This window comes from Narcine bancroftii, chromosome 6 (genome assembly GCF_036971445.1).
Source record: "Narcine bancroftii isolate sNarBan1 chromosome 6, sNarBan1.hap1, whole genome shotgun sequence".
NCBI lineage: Eukaryota > Metazoa > Chordata > Chondrichthyes > Torpediniformes > Narcinidae > Narcine > Narcine bancroftii.
Window position 1 is genome coordinate 179,096,619 of NC_091474.1, and position 17,020 is coordinate 179,113,638.

General features: G+C 39.9%; 1 protein-coding gene across 2 annotated transcripts in view; it reads left to right on the forward strand.

Moving 5' to 3' along the window:
- The window catches only part of nus1 (NUS1 dehydrodolichyl diphosphate synthase subunit), a 34,540-nt gene that overhangs the window by 15,062 nt on the left and 2,458 nt on the right, over window positions 1-17,020 (forward strand). The window contains exon 5 of one of the 2 annotated variants that reach the window (XM_069886833.1): window positions 5,655-7,419. The exons of the other annotated variant lie outside the window; for it this stretch is intronic. Within the exon in view, the coding sequence (XP_069742934.1) occupies window positions 5,655-5,745 (91 nt within the window). The 3' untranslated portion in view covers window positions 5,746-7,419. Of the gene's footprint in view, window positions 1-5,654; window positions 7,420-17,020 lie in introns of those variants that run through there. 2 annotated transcript variants of the gene reach the window in all.

Consider the following 17,020-nt stretch of genomic DNA (forward strand, 5'->3'; position numbering starts at 1 on the left):
AAAGACAAAACAGATGGTATTAAGTTATCTTACAACCGTATAAATCCAATTAGAGCTCTGAAATTCTGGAATTAGTCATGAATAAGATGGACCATTAAACAATTCATGGAAGGAGGAAATGTGGCTCCCTTAGATGGTGGAGAATTTATAATGAGGAATTAAGTTCTTTGTTTTTATGTATGAAGATGCATAAAAATGTCTCGTATACTGGAGAATGTAAATGAATGAGTGAAAGAAACTTTTATTAGTCAAAAAATATAATTAGAAAACTTAAATCTCAAGGGAATAATGACCAATATCCCAAAGATTTGAGGGAGGCACAAATATCTCGACCCACACAAAATGTTGATGAATAGGGTTAGAATGTATTGACATGGATGCAACATACAAGGAGGAGGAGCACAAATCTCTGTCTTTTGGTCTCTGGCTGAGGGGATCGAATGTTATGATTCAAAGTTGTTAATGATATGAAATGAAGAGGAAATGTGGAAAAACCATGAGACTGCAAAGAAACTTCAAAGGGATATGGGCAAACTATGTGGATGGGTGTAGCGGGACAGCATCTCCAATAACCATGTCCATCTGAGACTTGTTCTGTGTTTGTGGAGCTTGTTCATCTAGTAGCCAGTTAGATTCTTACCCCTAACCCCACCAACTCAAGGACACTTAAGGATGTAAGGCTAGTAGATTAATGAATCATTATTAGTGCCTTCTGTGTTGGTGAGTGGTATAATCTGAGGGGTGGAATTGATGGCAAAGTCGAGAGAATTGGTTTTATTGAAAAAATAATGGGGAAATAAACCAGTTTGGTCTAATTAGTGGCATCTTGTGTTGCAAGAAAATGTAGCAAATGGATTATACTGTGGAAAAGTATGAGGTCATCCAATGTGGTAGAAAAAAAAAACAAATGTGCATATGCCACTGAAACAAATACTGCAAGCAGTATGTTGGTCTTTGTTATAAAGGGATTTGATTACAGGAGTAAATATATCTTCATGAGGCTTTAGTGAGACTGGTGACCCATTTACCAGCAACCGAACTGACTCCCAAAATGGCAAACATGCTGTGGAAAACCTGGGAAATTGACCTGCTTTCAACACAGGTTTTTTTATCTGGGCTGGTGACATCATGGATGATGCTGTTTCTGGTTCATGTGACAGAACCAGTGATGTATGCAAGCTCAGCATGTAAGCCTGGAGGTGTCGGTCTTGCACTAGACTTCCCAGTGTGTAGAGCGATTCCACAACATGTACACCAATGTCTAAAGTAGCTCAGTATAGAATACTTTGCTACAAGACCATATCTGGAGCAATATGTACAATTTTGGCTTCCATTCCTGAGGAATGTTGTCCTTGCTTGATGTAATGAACTTTCACTGAACTGGATTTTGGGTTGGCAGGTCTGTCTTATGAGTAAGACATAGAGTTTTTCTTGTTGAAACAAACTAAAAAGTCTTGGGCTCAATAGAGTAGATACACAGAAGATGTTTCCCTTGCCTGGGAGTCCAGAGCTAAGGGTTGCAATTTCACAGCAAGGGGAAGATTATTTAGGATTGTGATGAAGGAAAACTTTTCATTGAAGTGATGAATCTTTGGAATTTTCAAGGTGCTGTAAAGATTCAGAAGTTGAATTCAAAAGAGAGATCAATAGATAATGAAAGTTAAGGGAATCCATGTGTTGAAGGTACTCTGTTGAAAGGTGGGATAGCCTTCAGGGTACAAATCCTGTTGCATTTGTCGTGTGTTATATTCAAGTGATCTTAGTACCATCCTCAGCAGTTGTAGGGCCCAGCGTAATAATTGTTAAAGACAAATCTGAAGTTTTTTACAACAGCCAGAGGTGGATTATTCCTGAGATGTCCACCATCAAAATTCAAATTCATGGTCCAAGTACATACATGGCATCACATTACAACCCTGAGATGCATTTTCCTGCTGGCCGGGCTAAATTTCTAATTGCCAGCAACTCTCAATTGAACTCAAGAAAAAGAAATGCAAACAAAAGAGTGGAGTTTAAACAAAAGAAACAAACATAAACAAACTGCAAGTACAGATAAAAAAAATCAGTGATAAATAATGAGCAAAGTTGGAGTTCTTTAACGAGTCACTGTTATTCAGGACTTAGATGGTTGAGGGATAGCAACTATTCCTGAACCCAGATGTACGAGTCCTGTGGAATTTGTACCTCTTTCCTGATGGCGACAACGGTGAGAATAGAGCATGCTGTGGGTGGTGTGGATCCTTGATTGCTTCTCTCTGATGGCAGCATTCCATGTAGATTTTCTTGATAATGAGGAGAGTTTTGCTTTTGAGGTACTGGCTGTGTTCACTCTCTTTTGCATGGCTTTCCACTCAGGGGTATTGATGCAGCTGGTCAGTACACATTCCACTACACATCCATAGAAGTTTGCCAAGGTTTCCGACGGCATACTGATTTTCTGCACACTCCTGAGGTAGAGGCGCTGACGTGCTTTCTTCACAATGGCATTAATCTGATGGGTCCACGAAAGATCCTCTGAGATGGTGACTCTCAGAAATTTAAATAAAAATTGTACACTTTTGGTTTGCCTTTCCTGAAATCAATTACCTGCTCCTTGGTCTTGGTGACATTAAGTGTGAGGTTGTTGTTGATATGCCATTCAGCCAAGATTTCAATTCCCCCCCCCACCCCCCCCAGTATGCTGACTCATCACCCTCTTTTATACAGCAAGATGAGTGTGCTGGTGTGCTTGGCCACCTGTCATTGCGCAGGTACTAACCAATTAGCTCCGAATTCACCGACTAATATTGCTACTAAAAATATTACTAAAATTATCTACAAGCGCTGCTGAGTATCAGAGCCCTTGTCTGGGTTCTACCCACACAGTTCCCCAGCTTAGGAATCTTTCTCTAACTATCTGAGGACATATGGATCAGACCCAGTGACCCTCACCAAAGAAATTACTCTAAAGGCGAGGTAAACATGCAAGCCCTTGGGCCACAAGTCCAGGTCACCCTCACTTATCCCTGACCTTCTCGCTCCAACGAAGAGATCATCGCACACAGATAACCATGGCTCATTCTGCCTCTGTTCTGGGCTTCACTGCTTCATCCAGCCAAATCAGATCTGAATCACCTGGCACTGCCTCCATTGGCATAGTCAGGGAGGTAAACACATGGGCACCCCCTTGAAGTCAAAATTCCCCACTCACCCCTGCCGTTATGTGGCCCTCCATGTGGTCTACCAAGATGGAGCTCACCTGACCTGTCCACTCAAGACCTGAAGGAGTCGGACCCGTCTGGCCTGACCCTGTGCGACCTGGAACGAGCGGATCCGGCACACCCGACTGCTCGAGACCTGCTGAGGTTGAGGCTGAGTCCTGCCGCTTCACCCTTCCGGAGCCCAATGGAGCTTAGGTAGGATCTGACATTTGGCCCACTCACTGCCTGACGCAGCGAGACCTGTCTTGTCTGGTTGTTCATCGCCCGGCGGAACAACTGGAGGTGGTCTACTCCCCTACTTGCAGGCTGAAGAGACTGGACAAACTATGCTTGACTGTTCACCATCCAACGAAACTAGACCAGGTCTGCCCACCTATTCACCTCTGGACCAGACTGAACCCGATGACCTGCGACCATGTTACTCCATCCCTCAAAAGTGGAGACAAGCTAGGAAATGGAGAAAACGTGCAGACATCTCAATTAGCTAAAAATATTTAGCCGTGTTTCTATCCAGCATGACAGTGGGGGACTCACTACTTCATCCCTCAAGACCAGGTATATCTTTCTCTGTCTGATAAACCCAACGACAAACACCAAAGCCAAATCACCAATCTGCAAGCTCCTCATTAGACCATTGACAAAATGTAGTGGAGTAGTCTTCCAAAATCTCTGTTCTTTAAAATTGGGTCCATCATTGGATCACAAGATCATCCCCTTATCAAATAAGACTTTTGTCCTTAATAACTTCTTCACTACTCAATGTTTGGACTTCCTACTATTTACAGAAACCTGGTTAAATACTGGTGACATTGCTCCATTACACAAGCTTTGCCAGCAAAACTGTGATTGACTTAGTACACCCAGACCCTCTGGACAAGATGGGGGTTTAGCTATTGTGTTCAAAAAGCATAACAAATGGTGTTGATTGAATTCTGGATATTTCTCCTCCTTTGAAGTCCAACTAATTAAAGTGAGCCAAGTTAACCCCTATTTTGTCACATTGTACCTAGTACAGTTCCGCCGGACTGGTGGGTGAATCAATCGTTGTACTACGTTTGATTGCTACCTTCTTATGATGTTCACGTGACTGGTCCAGTTAAACTTCTGCTCAGGATTGCTCCCATATTTCTGGTATCATTGAAGTTTAGTGGAGGTTGGGTTAAAAAAAAAAGCATGAACAAAACTTTTTTTCGTGTTAAAGGCATTTGGAGAAGATCAGTGGGGGAACACTTCAATTGAGCAGTGTGTTTTGCTGAAAGTTTTTCTTTTATTGCATTGTGACAGTGCAGACATTCACCCAGTAAATTATAAATCAGTGCAAAAGTTCAATCATGCTGAATTTTCTATCAACTTTTTGAAGTCCTTGCACTATTTTGATCATTGTTCCTTTGTACCTCATAACGCAATGATAAATTTAAAAAAAATGAGCTTTGAAGGAGAACTAATTTCAGTGAGCTGAAGGAGAGCTAGTCCAAATTGAAAATTACCATGAGATATTGTATACTTGCCAGTGCTGGGGTCACACGTCTTAGTACATGCGTATTTTAGAAGTGGGCCGTTTAAATGTAAAACTAGTCTTGGGAATTCCTTGAGGTTGAAGTTGGTCAGATATTGCAGAGTCCAAATTATTGTAATGCAACACCAAGGTAAAAGAGGGGACTCCTAAAAGTTTGTACTGGTCTTTGGGTGCTGCCCTCTTTCTGTGCTAAATCTAAACTAAATCAGATATTGACTAACCTAGATCTAATAAATATGAAAGTGCAGACTCTATGGTTGAAGTAAAAACACAATACTGGAGAAACTCAGATAGTTAAACAGTGTACTTTACATACTAAAGATAAAGAAACATAACAAATGTTTCAGGCTTGAGCCCTTCATCAAGGTATAAAGAATGTAGGCAGGTGCTCAAACAAAATATTGGAGGGGAGGAGCACAGTCCCAAAGGCATAATAGGTGGAAAAGGGAGGGAGGGTACACCAGCAAGCAGGGGAAGGATGAATGGCTTTGTGAATGGAAGAGGAAGGGGGTGGAGAGCTGGAGGAAAGAAAACAAAGGAAAATTCTCCCTCCCTTCCCTGCAGACACCACGGTTGAAGAATATGTTTGGGCGCCTGCCAACATTTTTTCATACCTTGATGAAGGGCTCAAGCCTGAAACAATTATGTATCTTTACTTGTGCTATAAGGAGTCACCTGCTGAGTTTTTGCAGCATTGTGTTTTCACTAGACCTGTTTGGGGGATTGCAGTCCCAGTTTAAATGGGACTGGTTCTTGAAGGTGCTGCTATCTCATTGGTGTGAGTGTTGAGCAGGCAGACTAGAATGATAGTGGCAGGCAAGTCAAAATCACCTGCATTGTGGTCAGCAACAAGTCTGTTTCTCATTTAAGGAATATGGTATATTGAATTCCATTTACTTGAGGAAACTATCAATTTTGATTGTACTTTTCTCCCATAGATCATTGCCTTCACACATCAACTTAAGTTATGAAAGATTTCTTTCGGCCCTCCAGCAGTTTGCAGCCTGTGAGCAACGTATGGGAAAATGACCAAGTCAACGTGGAATCCCTTCCAGGCACCAAGTCAACGTGGAATCCCTTCCAGGCACCAAGTCAACGTGGAATCCCTTCCAGGCACCAAGTCAACGTGGAATCCCTTCCAGGCACCAAGTCAACGTGGAATCCCTTCCAGGCACCAAGTCAACGTGGAATCCCTTCCAGGCACCAAGTCAACGTGGAATCCCTTCCAGGCACCAAGTCAACGTGGAATCCCTTCCAGGCACCAAGTCAACGTGGAATCCCTTCCAGGCTTCAGTCAAAGGGACCTAAAATATCCCATGTTTACAAGCACCTGTGAACTGTGGAAGCCCACTTCAGTGTCTTTCTCTAGCGACTGAGGATAAAATAAAAACCTGTCTTTTGTCCAAATCTTAGTTGTGTAAGTGTCTGTGAGGGTCAATTTATTATTTTTAAAAAATGAGCATGGTTATGTTTGACAATAATTCTCAAATGGGACCTTTTTATATAAATATGAAGTTGTGTTAAAAGGATTATCATTGAACTCTTCTTCCTTGGATGAATAATTTATCTACAATGCCTTGCACTAATTGAGTGTACAATAAATGTATAAAATTATATTCCTATTTTAAAATAACATTTTAATGCAACATGTTGGGTTTCGATCAATTTTAGCTGGCCTTCAACATAATGTGACCTCAACACTCATTAGCTGTTTAGAAGCAGTGTCCACATGATTCCACCTCATCTTCTCCCACGTGCTTTAATAGTACATATATGGAAGCTTGAGTATTGCAGTGTCATAGATTGCACTATTCCATATGTCATTGTGATGTGGAACTTGGTTTATAGTTGTTCTCTGATGCAGTGACAAAATCATGGGTTAGTTGACAAATGTTTTGTGTGCTCATGTGTGATTCAGTATTGAATGCAGGATAAAAACCAAACTAGGGCAAAAATTGCCCCTCGAATGTTGGTGCTATTAAAGCAGGCATTTTAGTTTTTATTTTATTTTGCTGTTCTCAGTCTTGTTGGAACAGGTGTATTACCAGTTGGTGTGGGGTGAAGGGATCTGTTTAAATGCCAAATACTTTGTATAAAACTGGATACCTAAGAAAAGTGTAAAAGAACAAATTAAATTGAAGCTCAATAGGTATGTAATTCAATGAAGGGATGGTGATTGTAACTGTCTCAGTCATTTTTTTTTAATGGTATATAGAATGTCATTTTTTGGGGTAAAGTTTTAAAATCTTAAATGATTCAAGTTTGAGCTCTGTATTTCCCTATGATGGTGCACTGGTATATAAATTGTACTTTGTCTTGAGGCAATGCATGATACATTTGATTGAATGTGTTCTGCAGTGTTTTTTCTGCTTTACAAATAGAATTATGGCATAAACCAGACTGGAGAAGAGAAATCCACATCCTTGTGCTACATGCTTATAAACTTTATCATGACAGGGAAGAAGAGCACAGGAGTCTAGTGATGTATGTGTGTCCTTTTGGCTGTTGCACTTCCGTCCTTAATATTATGAAACCTGAGGCCATAATTGATGGTTGAATGTCATTAATTGGACAGGTAACAATTTTGGTATCACAAATTAAAACTAGAATTAAATACCACTATGATCAATGCATATTTTTGTTTTGGCCTATGCTAATTAAAATGGTGGAATAAAAATGTGATCTGTCATACTTTTGAAATAACTTTGCAAATCATGCCTGAAGATGTGTCCGTCAGCATTTTCACTCGTGCAATTCAAATGGCACTGTTAGTGTTAATTAGGACAGGTTCAGATCCCACTCTGTCTGCAATGTTGACATGAGTTTTCCCCGGGGCCTCCAGGTTTCCTCCCACCGTCCAAAAATGGATCAGGGGTTTAGGTTAATTGGGTGTAAATTGGGGGAATGGGCTTGTGGACCAAAATGGCTGTTACTGTGCTGTATGTCTAAATGTAAAATTAAATTCAATCATATTGATTGAAAGTTGAGGAAAGTTAAAGGTTGCTAACTTGAAACAGCTATACTTTCAACCATAGTTAGAAATCAAATCTAAAGCATTCCACACATATGGATGTTTTTGATTTTACTTTTTTTAAATATTTACTCACAACTCTTGAACCTTCAGACACTTCTCATTGCACAAAATATCGCTTCTTTCTCTGTTTTGTCGTGTAAGAATGATTTGGTGCCAAAAGGTTTGTTTTTAAATTTCAGTTTATCCACTAATCAAGTAACCTGTGCTAATTACACTGAAATCCAGATAAAAATATTCACTGAATAAAAGAGTCATTAAACACTTCTTTCTCAAAACTGAACATTGACAGCATATGTTTCAGTTTTATGTGCACGGTGATAATTTCTAGCAGAATATGTAAAGCACTTTGCATATAACAAAAGCAAGGCAGTACAGGACAGTGGTTTAGCGCAACAGTAGTGTAGCACCAGCTAGCAACCCGGGTTCAAATCAGGCACTCTCAGTTTGTCCATTCTTCCCATGTCTGTGTGGGTTTCCTCAGTGTTCCAGTTTTTTCCCACCCTTCAAAAACAGGCATTGTAGGTTAATTGGTACATTGGGGGACATGGTCTCATGGACCAGAAGGACCTGTTACAATGCAGTATATCTAAAAAAAACTTGAATTTTATTACAAGTGAAGCACATAGTGTATAATTTTTTTTAATTCTGATGGCTGCAGCTTAACCATCTAATGTTTTCTAAATGTATTAATACATTGCTATCTATTTAAGATGCCTTTTTTAAATTTTCAGTGTGTGTTCCCACAAACTCTTGAATTTTATTTTTTAAATTATAGACATACAGCATGGTAACGGGCCATTTCTGCTCACTAGTCTGTGCCGCCCAATTTACACCCAATTAACCTAACTCCAGGTACGTTTTGAACGGTGGAAGGAAACTGGAGCCTCCCGGGAAAGCCCACGCAGACACGGGGAAAATGTACAAACTCCTTACAGACGGTGCCGGATTCGAACTCCGCTCCTGATCACTGGCACTTTAAAAGTGTTGCACTAACTGCTACGGCAACCATGCTGCCCCCAATTTTGTTGTTAGCCTGACCATTTCAGAAGACATGTAGGAGCCATTTACTATAGGTCTGCAATGAAATGAAAACCAGTATTGATTAAATTAAAATAAGCGCATACTTAACGAAGACAGTAAATTGCTTATTTTTACATTTTTTTAAATTAAAATTTATATTAAATTTAGACGTACAGAACTGTAAGGCCATTTGGCCCACATGTCTGTGCTGCCTGATTTACACCCAATTAACCTATACCCCTAGTTCATTTCAAATGGTGGGAGGAAACTGGAGCCCCTGGGAAAACCCATGCAGACACGTGGAGACTGTACATACTCACAGACAGTGCGGGCGCTGTAAAAATGTTGCACTAACTGCTATACCAACTCTGCAGTCCTAATGAGATTTTAATGAGAATCTACTGATTGCATGGTCATTGCTACAGATTCAGAATTTTATTGCAAAGTTTTAAATGTGTATCCTGAATCTGAATTTATTGGTTGATGTGGGTTTTGAACTACCTTGGGATAGTAGTTCAGGCCCTTGATAATTTTATGGAAAACTTGTTTGGCCCAAAGCCATAGTGTGTGTTAGGTAGAGAGAAAAAAAATGTGTGCTACTTGGGCCAAAAAATCTTTGTGGGTTAGCAACACCATTTAACAAACAGTGGGAAAGTATTTTCAGTGGGTCTAAGATGACAATTATTTCTCTACTTGAGTGTAGTCTTGTTCCTGCTATCCACAAGGATGTTTATGTATACTTATCAGAAGTATAATTAATTGCCAGTCATTTGAGGGTATGGTGTGGTTAAGAAACTAGTAACTGGTTTCAATAAGTTCAGGCAATGATCATAGTAATTTAAAAATCTTGAATTTCCTATGAAAGTCTAAGGAAGTCGTCATCACTGAGTATAATCAGGAGCTGCTGAGAGTATCATAAACTATTTTAAATTGCCGACACGATTTTACCAAGAGCTGGGAAGTGGGAAAATTTGTAGAATGCTAGTTCATTCAAGTTTTTCTTGCTCCTCCCAAAGATATTTGACTTGGATAAGAAAATGAACAGATGATGCTGATACCAATTTGTTCAGGAATCTTGTGTTGTCATTTTGACCTTTGTTTATGGTGGGTTAAAATTTTCTCAAGGTCCTATACAGCACCTGGGTATTTGGTCTCTATCAAAAGCATAAGATCATGCCGAGGGCAATGTGCCAATATGTCAGTAAGACTTTGTCTCACTTGAACAGATTCTGATCCAAATTGATTTTTTGATGCTAAACGATCTGTGCTGCACCTAGACAAAGGCTGTTGTATCCTTTCGAAAATGGGATGCCAACTGAATATAGTACTGTATTCCAGATGGGTTCTCAATGCAATGCACACCTGTCTTTGTAATAAACCCCCTTGAAATAAAGGCCAATATTCCATTAATCTTTTTGATTTTTGTATCCAATGGCATTAAATATTTTGTGTACTTCATCACAAATTGTTGAGATACACAGAGAACTGCAGAAGTGGGGGAAGCACTTAGAAAATTGTCTCATTGATCTTAACTTGGGCTCGTACAGTTTGCACATCAAGCTACAACTGCTTTATTCCTTTCAAAGGACCTGATTTCTTTTGGCTCCGCATTCCCCCTGAGTTGTTTGGAGTAGGTTGTGAGCCTTTTTTTCTGAACTACATATCGACACTGTGGTGCATCTTGCTGAATACTTTGATAACACAAATGCACAATTTATGCTATTTAGAAGATTAAGGGCAACAGGTGCATAAGAGCATTGCAAATTTATTTTGAAAGTATTGAATGCATGGATCTAGCAAATAGAATACTTGTGTTGTCATTGAGAGTACATGTAGTTTTCTAAATTTTTTGGAAATAATTCAAAATCAATTGTGGATGGGTAGTTCTTGCCAATGTACATTTTTTCATTCTTAATTGTACTGTTAGGATACTTTTTTCAAGCTAACAAATCAAATTGCTCATGATCATTCTTCTGATGGGTTGATCTTCAATTAAACATTCTCCAAATATTTGTCCCAACAGTATCTGAGAGGCCTTATAGAGGATTTCATGCCTTTCACCTTCCTACTTCACAGCCAAATGACTGTCTGTTGCACAGCTCAATGATTTGTTAGCAGACCAGCAACTGCATTATAACCTATTCATATCCAGCTTATGGAAGACAATACAATTTGAACAGAGCAGCACACCAATGATAAACTCTGACTGCTTTAAATAAGTCCTGGACTCTGCAGATTTCTGTCAATAGTCTCTGATTAAACATCAGCCTGAAACACATGTATTTGATATGATGGGACATAGTTATGCACCATAAAGAGGCCATGCATAATTGCTGCTACTCTAAATCATTGCTGAATGGTTGAGGATTTATTTCAGTTTCAAATGTGATGCACTGTTAGCCAGAATCAGACACACACAAAGATAAAAGACTGTACAACAGGCTTTAATCCACAGAACTAGGCTGGCTGTGGCTGCAGCAACTCTGAGTGAGGCCTCGGGAGGCCAGCGCAGGCTTATATCCCGGAGGGTGATTGACACCCGACCAGGTGGGGCTTGATCCATGCAGGCCGACTGACAGCCAGCCTGTCCCTTACACTCCTGAGGTACAGAGGTTGCCCCCTGCAGTAGGCCGGTTGTCCTGTCCCTTACACTCCTGAGGTACAGAGGTTGCCCCCTGCAGTAGGCCGGTTGTGTACCACTACATCAACAGAAGCGGTTATCAGATTTGGGCTATATCAAGTGATTGCACTCATCTACTCCAGTGAAGACCAAAGGCAAATATATTACCCTCGCAATTTTCCAAATGTTGATTTTTTTTTAAAATCTAGTCCAGCACCAAAAGATGAGAGTGAAGCACAGTGATAGAACTGGTGAGTTCTGCATGGTTGCAGGAAGCAGCCTCTCTGCAGTCATCAATACAATGGAAGAGTTGCAGGTTAGATTTGGATCAAAGACTATTGCATGTATCCAACAAAAAAGTGGGCATAACTGGGAGTCAAGCGAATTCCCAATTCTACCTACACCTTTTGGTTTCAAGGAAATGAGCAGTGTCAAAAGAGAAGTTATTGAGGCTGAGAACAAGTTCTGCTTGATGGATGAGTGATGGTGCTGGAAAACTGGTTAGAAAATGATTCCAGGAAGGAGGGCTTTGAGACTTCCTGATAGGGTATGAAGGTGTACAGAGACCAGGGAATTTGTCAAAGTGGTGAGGTGCATGAAATGTATTGGTGTAGGAGGGAAGGACACAAAAAAGGTTGAGTCTTCTGTTCCCCTTTTGTTCTTCCCTTTTCCACACCTGTTTTGACCCTTATCCCATCCCTGCCAGGCCTCCATCAATTTTCAAACCCCCTGCCCTCCACCACCTCTCTGGATTTATCTGTCCTTTTTCTCCTCTACCCCTTTTGTTCTATCTGATCTCTCTTTAAACCATCATTCTCATCTTATCAGATTCCATGATTAGCAGCTTTTGTTTTATAATCACCCCCTCTACCCTGTGTGATTTAACTTCTTCCACCTGACCCTTTTGCTTTTCTTGCCTTTCTTCCCTTTCCCTGTCATGTTTCAACTCTCACTGGTTCACCAATCACGTGTGGGATAAAAACACAATGCTGGAGAAACTCAGCTGGTTAAACAGTGTACTTTATATTGCAAAGATACATCACCAACATTTCAGTCTTGAGCCCTTCAACAAGATATTGTTATGGGCCCAGAGGACCCCAAAACCCAGCAGCAATAGAAATTCACCAAGACAAATGGTTATTTAAACAAAAGTCATTTTTAATTTTCTTTAAACATACAAGATAAAAGTTTAACTTATTACTATTAACCTAACTTAACCCCCCCTTCTAATTCTTTTTTTAAACTTTATTTATTTGTTCAAAATACAGATAGTAAATAACATATACAACAATAAAACAAAAACATGAACATTATTAAAAAAAAAAGAAAAAAAAAAGAAGCCCCCCCCCCCCTTCAGCCTGCTCTCCTAAGGAGAGTCATAAAGAAAGGGAAAAAAATATTAAGGAAAAATTAAACATACGTATTAAAATCTAATCAACGTAAATCAAAATGTAAATATTCTGAATATAACAACCACTTACTAATAAAAAAGGTATAGTTATCACGTGAAACATATGTAATTTTTTCCATTATTAAACACTATGTCATCTCATTATGCCATCTATGTATATCAATAATATTTGTAACTTTCCACGTACTAACAATACATTTTTTCACTACAAATAATGCTAAATACACAAAAGCAAGTTGAAATTTATCTAATCCCAAACCTTTCAGAGGTTGCAAATTGCCCACTAACAATGCTATCAGATCTAAAGGTATTTTAATCTCATACAAATTTGGATTTATCCCAACCCTTTTTATCCATACCATCCTATAATGTTTAATACATGAATAAAATATAACCCTTCTCTTCCTTTATAAGAAAAGTCTTAAATTTAGTCATTTCAGGTAGAATCATATCGCTACCAAACACACATTTTACCAAAGATCAAATTTAAAAATAAAAAAACAAAGAATTCTTATCAATACCATAGCTGTCCCTCATCTTTACCCTTAATCAAACTGTTTAAACCTCAAACATTAAAAGTAGCAAACCAATAATATCTTTATATAAAAACTCAAATCATCGTATATAGACCTTCCAATAGGAGAAAAAAAATCACATTAAAAACTAGATAAAATGAAAATTTTAAAAAAATTTTACAAACCCCCCCCCAAAAAAAATTACCAAAAGGTAGTAATCCCTAAACAAAATTTGGGTGTGGATCACCCACCAGTGGCTGATGACTAATAGAACCTTGAACAAATCTCTTCTTCCCCAGCCGAACAAAAAATAATCTCAAAATATCATAATAATGTTAAAAGTAAAATAAGAATAAGAAAATTCTGCTATTCATCCAAGAGGTTCCAAACTCAGAGATCCCATTTCAAAAGAAGTTAGACTCTTTCCATTCCCATTTTTCCCATTTCTACCATTTCTTCCATTTCCAGAACAACCAGATTTTTCTTTAGGAGACAATGGTGGACTACGTCTTTGTCCTCTTATATCTGGCAATGAATCAGCAAAAATCATTGCTTTATGATCATCCTCAAAAAACCGAGATTGATAGTTTCCATGAAACACATTCAACACTGCCGGATAGCGAAAAGTAGACTTATAACCTTTATGCCACAAAACTTATTTAACTGGATTAAATTGACGTCGACGTTGAATGACCTCTTGATTCAAATCAGTATAGAAAAAAACTCTGCTATTCTGAATCAATAACGGAGTTTGTCGTTTTCTCACATTTTGCACCGCCAGTCGAAGTATTGCTTCTCTATCCAAATAATTCAAACATCGAATTATTACAGGTCTCGGTGGCTGACCAGGTAAAGGTGATCTCTTTAAAGTTCTATGAGCTCTTTCCAATAACAAGCCTTCAGAAAAAAATTCTTGCCCTAGTACTTGTGGGATCCAGTCTTTAAAAAAATGAAGAGGATCTTGTCCTTCCATACCTTCTGGCAAACCAACAATGTTCACATTATTCCTTCTACTTTGATTCTCCAGATAGTCTATTTTCCTCTCTAACTCCTTCTCACATTCTCGCAATTCTATAACGGATTTTTCAACCTTCAACACTTTTTCTGTATTAGAAGCCACTTGTTGTTGACATTCCAAAAAAGCAGACTGAAATTTTTTTAAAATCTTCACAAGATGCTTCTACACATGCTTTAACTGTATTCAATTCTGAACTTATCCTTTGAGCCAGCTCATTCATTATAGGCTGAATGACAGCATTTAACTGCTTACATTGTAGTTCAGAAAAGCTCAGCCCTGCTTTCTCTAATGTAATGGCAGAACCAGGTAACTGCAGCTCCTGCTGCAACTCAACAAAAGGCATTTTAATGGTTTTACTGCGGGTCTGGACTCCCAGCGATGGCACCCCGACTTCCTCAGGGGTCGACGCTGGTCTCCCCCCGCAGCTCGCTGTTTTTAAAAAAATCACGGAGGAAAGCGATATCTTCAGGTTGAAATGCTTCCTGATGCATTTCAGGCAATGGAGTCGTCTTCCTGCGTGCTCCCTCCGTTAAAATCGGCAGGCTTCCAGAATCCGGATCCACTTCTTGGGAACATGCACCTTCCTCCAGAGAACGGGTAATTCCAGTGCTATCCTTCACTTGGTGAGTAGTAGACATTTTTTTTCAGCTCCCACAGGCAGTCTTTGTAGTTTAGGCACTGAAGAAATTAAACCTGAAGCTGTAGCAAGTTGTTTAGGCCCCAAATCTTCAAAACTTTGAAAATGTAACTTCTTCTGCACTTGAGGTTTAATCTTTTTACCATTAATGACCATAATAGTTCCTTAATACTTCAAACTAAAATTTAAGAAGTTTAAACTTGAAAACAAAAGGTTAAAAAATGGGTACTTAAAAGTCCGGCCCATCTTGCCACATTCCCCCCCCCTTCTAATTCTAAGTGCACGTGTATGTAATGTGTATAAGTTCAGAAAAATCCTTTGATTCACAGTCCAATCTCATTTCTCACTCCTCTAGGTTCACCACTATCAGGCAATTCTTATACTGTGCTCAGAATTTAGCATTCATGAATTTTCACCAAGCTCTGGTTACCAGTCGGGAAGGTTCTTCTTGTTTTCAGAGAGAGACTCGTTGCTCGTTGGACAGACACAAACTGATTCCCTCCGATCAGCCACTTCAGTGCATTGCCAAAGGAACTTGCCCCATCAGGGTTTTCCAAATGATAACCTCTTCTTCTGCAGGTCACCACAGAGTTCCTTTTTTAAATTTCAGGTGAATCACACTAGCTAGTCATTTCCTCTTGCATGGACCACAAGGGTTTTCAACAGGCTGAACTCAGAACTCACAACCCGTCTAGAAAATGGATTTTTCAACAAGCGAACAGCTTGCTATGACTCGAGAAACCAGTTGTCTCTCTCTCACTCTCTTACCCCTCTCCCTCCTTGCAAAACCACATGATCTTAGAACAGCAAACTGCAATCAGACAGATTGCAGCACCAGACCAAAACATCTAAGTTTGTTCATCTGTTGCTTTCATAACAATAATCCATTACTCCACAGCAGGTCCAATTAACACCTACTCTTAAGCTCAGGTTCTTCTATTTGCACCTCCTCATGAAAACCTTTAACAAGACAGTTTTCATTGTCTTTACAAAAGCTCTGGACCTGGAGTGTTGTTTGAGCAAAGCTCTTGCATTTTAAATAAGTCTGATTTGTGAAGTGTTTGTGACCTACACTACCCCCACAATCTATCTCCTTCAAAAATACATATACACAATATAAAATATGATATAATCCATCACAGTATGGAACAAAATGTCGGCAGAGGGAGGAGCACTGTCCCAAAGGCAGGAGAAAATAAGTGGATAAGGAAGGGAGAGCTCACTGGCAAGCAGAAGTAGGGATGGCTCTGTGACTGGAGGGTGGAGAGCTGGAGGAAAGAAGGGAAGGGAGGGAGAAAGGAGAGTAGGGTAGCAGAAACTGGGTCAATGTTAAAGAGCTCAGATGGAAAATCAAGTGTTGTTCCTCTATGGGTGGTCCTGGTGGGATAGTACATGAGGCCATGGACAAACACACGAGTATGGGAGAAGGATGAAGAATTGAAATGGTTGACTACTGGGAGGTCCCTGTCACTGATGCGGACTGAGCAAAGGTACTCTGCGAAGCGATTCCTCAGTCTGTGCCAAATCTCTGCAATGTAGAGGAGACCATAAAGGGAGCACTGGTTGCAATAGATCACTCTCGCGTATACACAAGTGAAGGACTGTTTGGGGCCGACCTCAAATGCAGTGAGGGAAGAGGTGTGGGTACAAGTGTGGCACTTTTTATGGCCACAGGGGTGGGTGTCAGGGGGGTGAATGGTGAGGTGGAAAGAGTGGACAAGGGAGTTATGGTTGGAGTGGTCCCTATAGAAGGCGAAGAGAGGAGGGGAGTGGTAGATGTGTCTAGAAGTGGGATCATGTAAGTAGGTGGCAGAAATTACAGGTTAATGTGTTGGATGAGGAGATTAGTGAGGTGGTAGGTAAGGACAAGGGGACTCCTGTGTTTGTTACATCTGGGGGCAAAGGGAGCTAGGACAAATGAGTAGAAAATGGAGGAGACTTGGGTAAGGGTGGTGGGGGAAATTGGGAGAAGGGAACAGAATCCTTGCAGGAGATTGGATGTGAAGAAGTGCAGTCAAGATGTTTGTGGGAGTTCGTAGGTTTGTATAA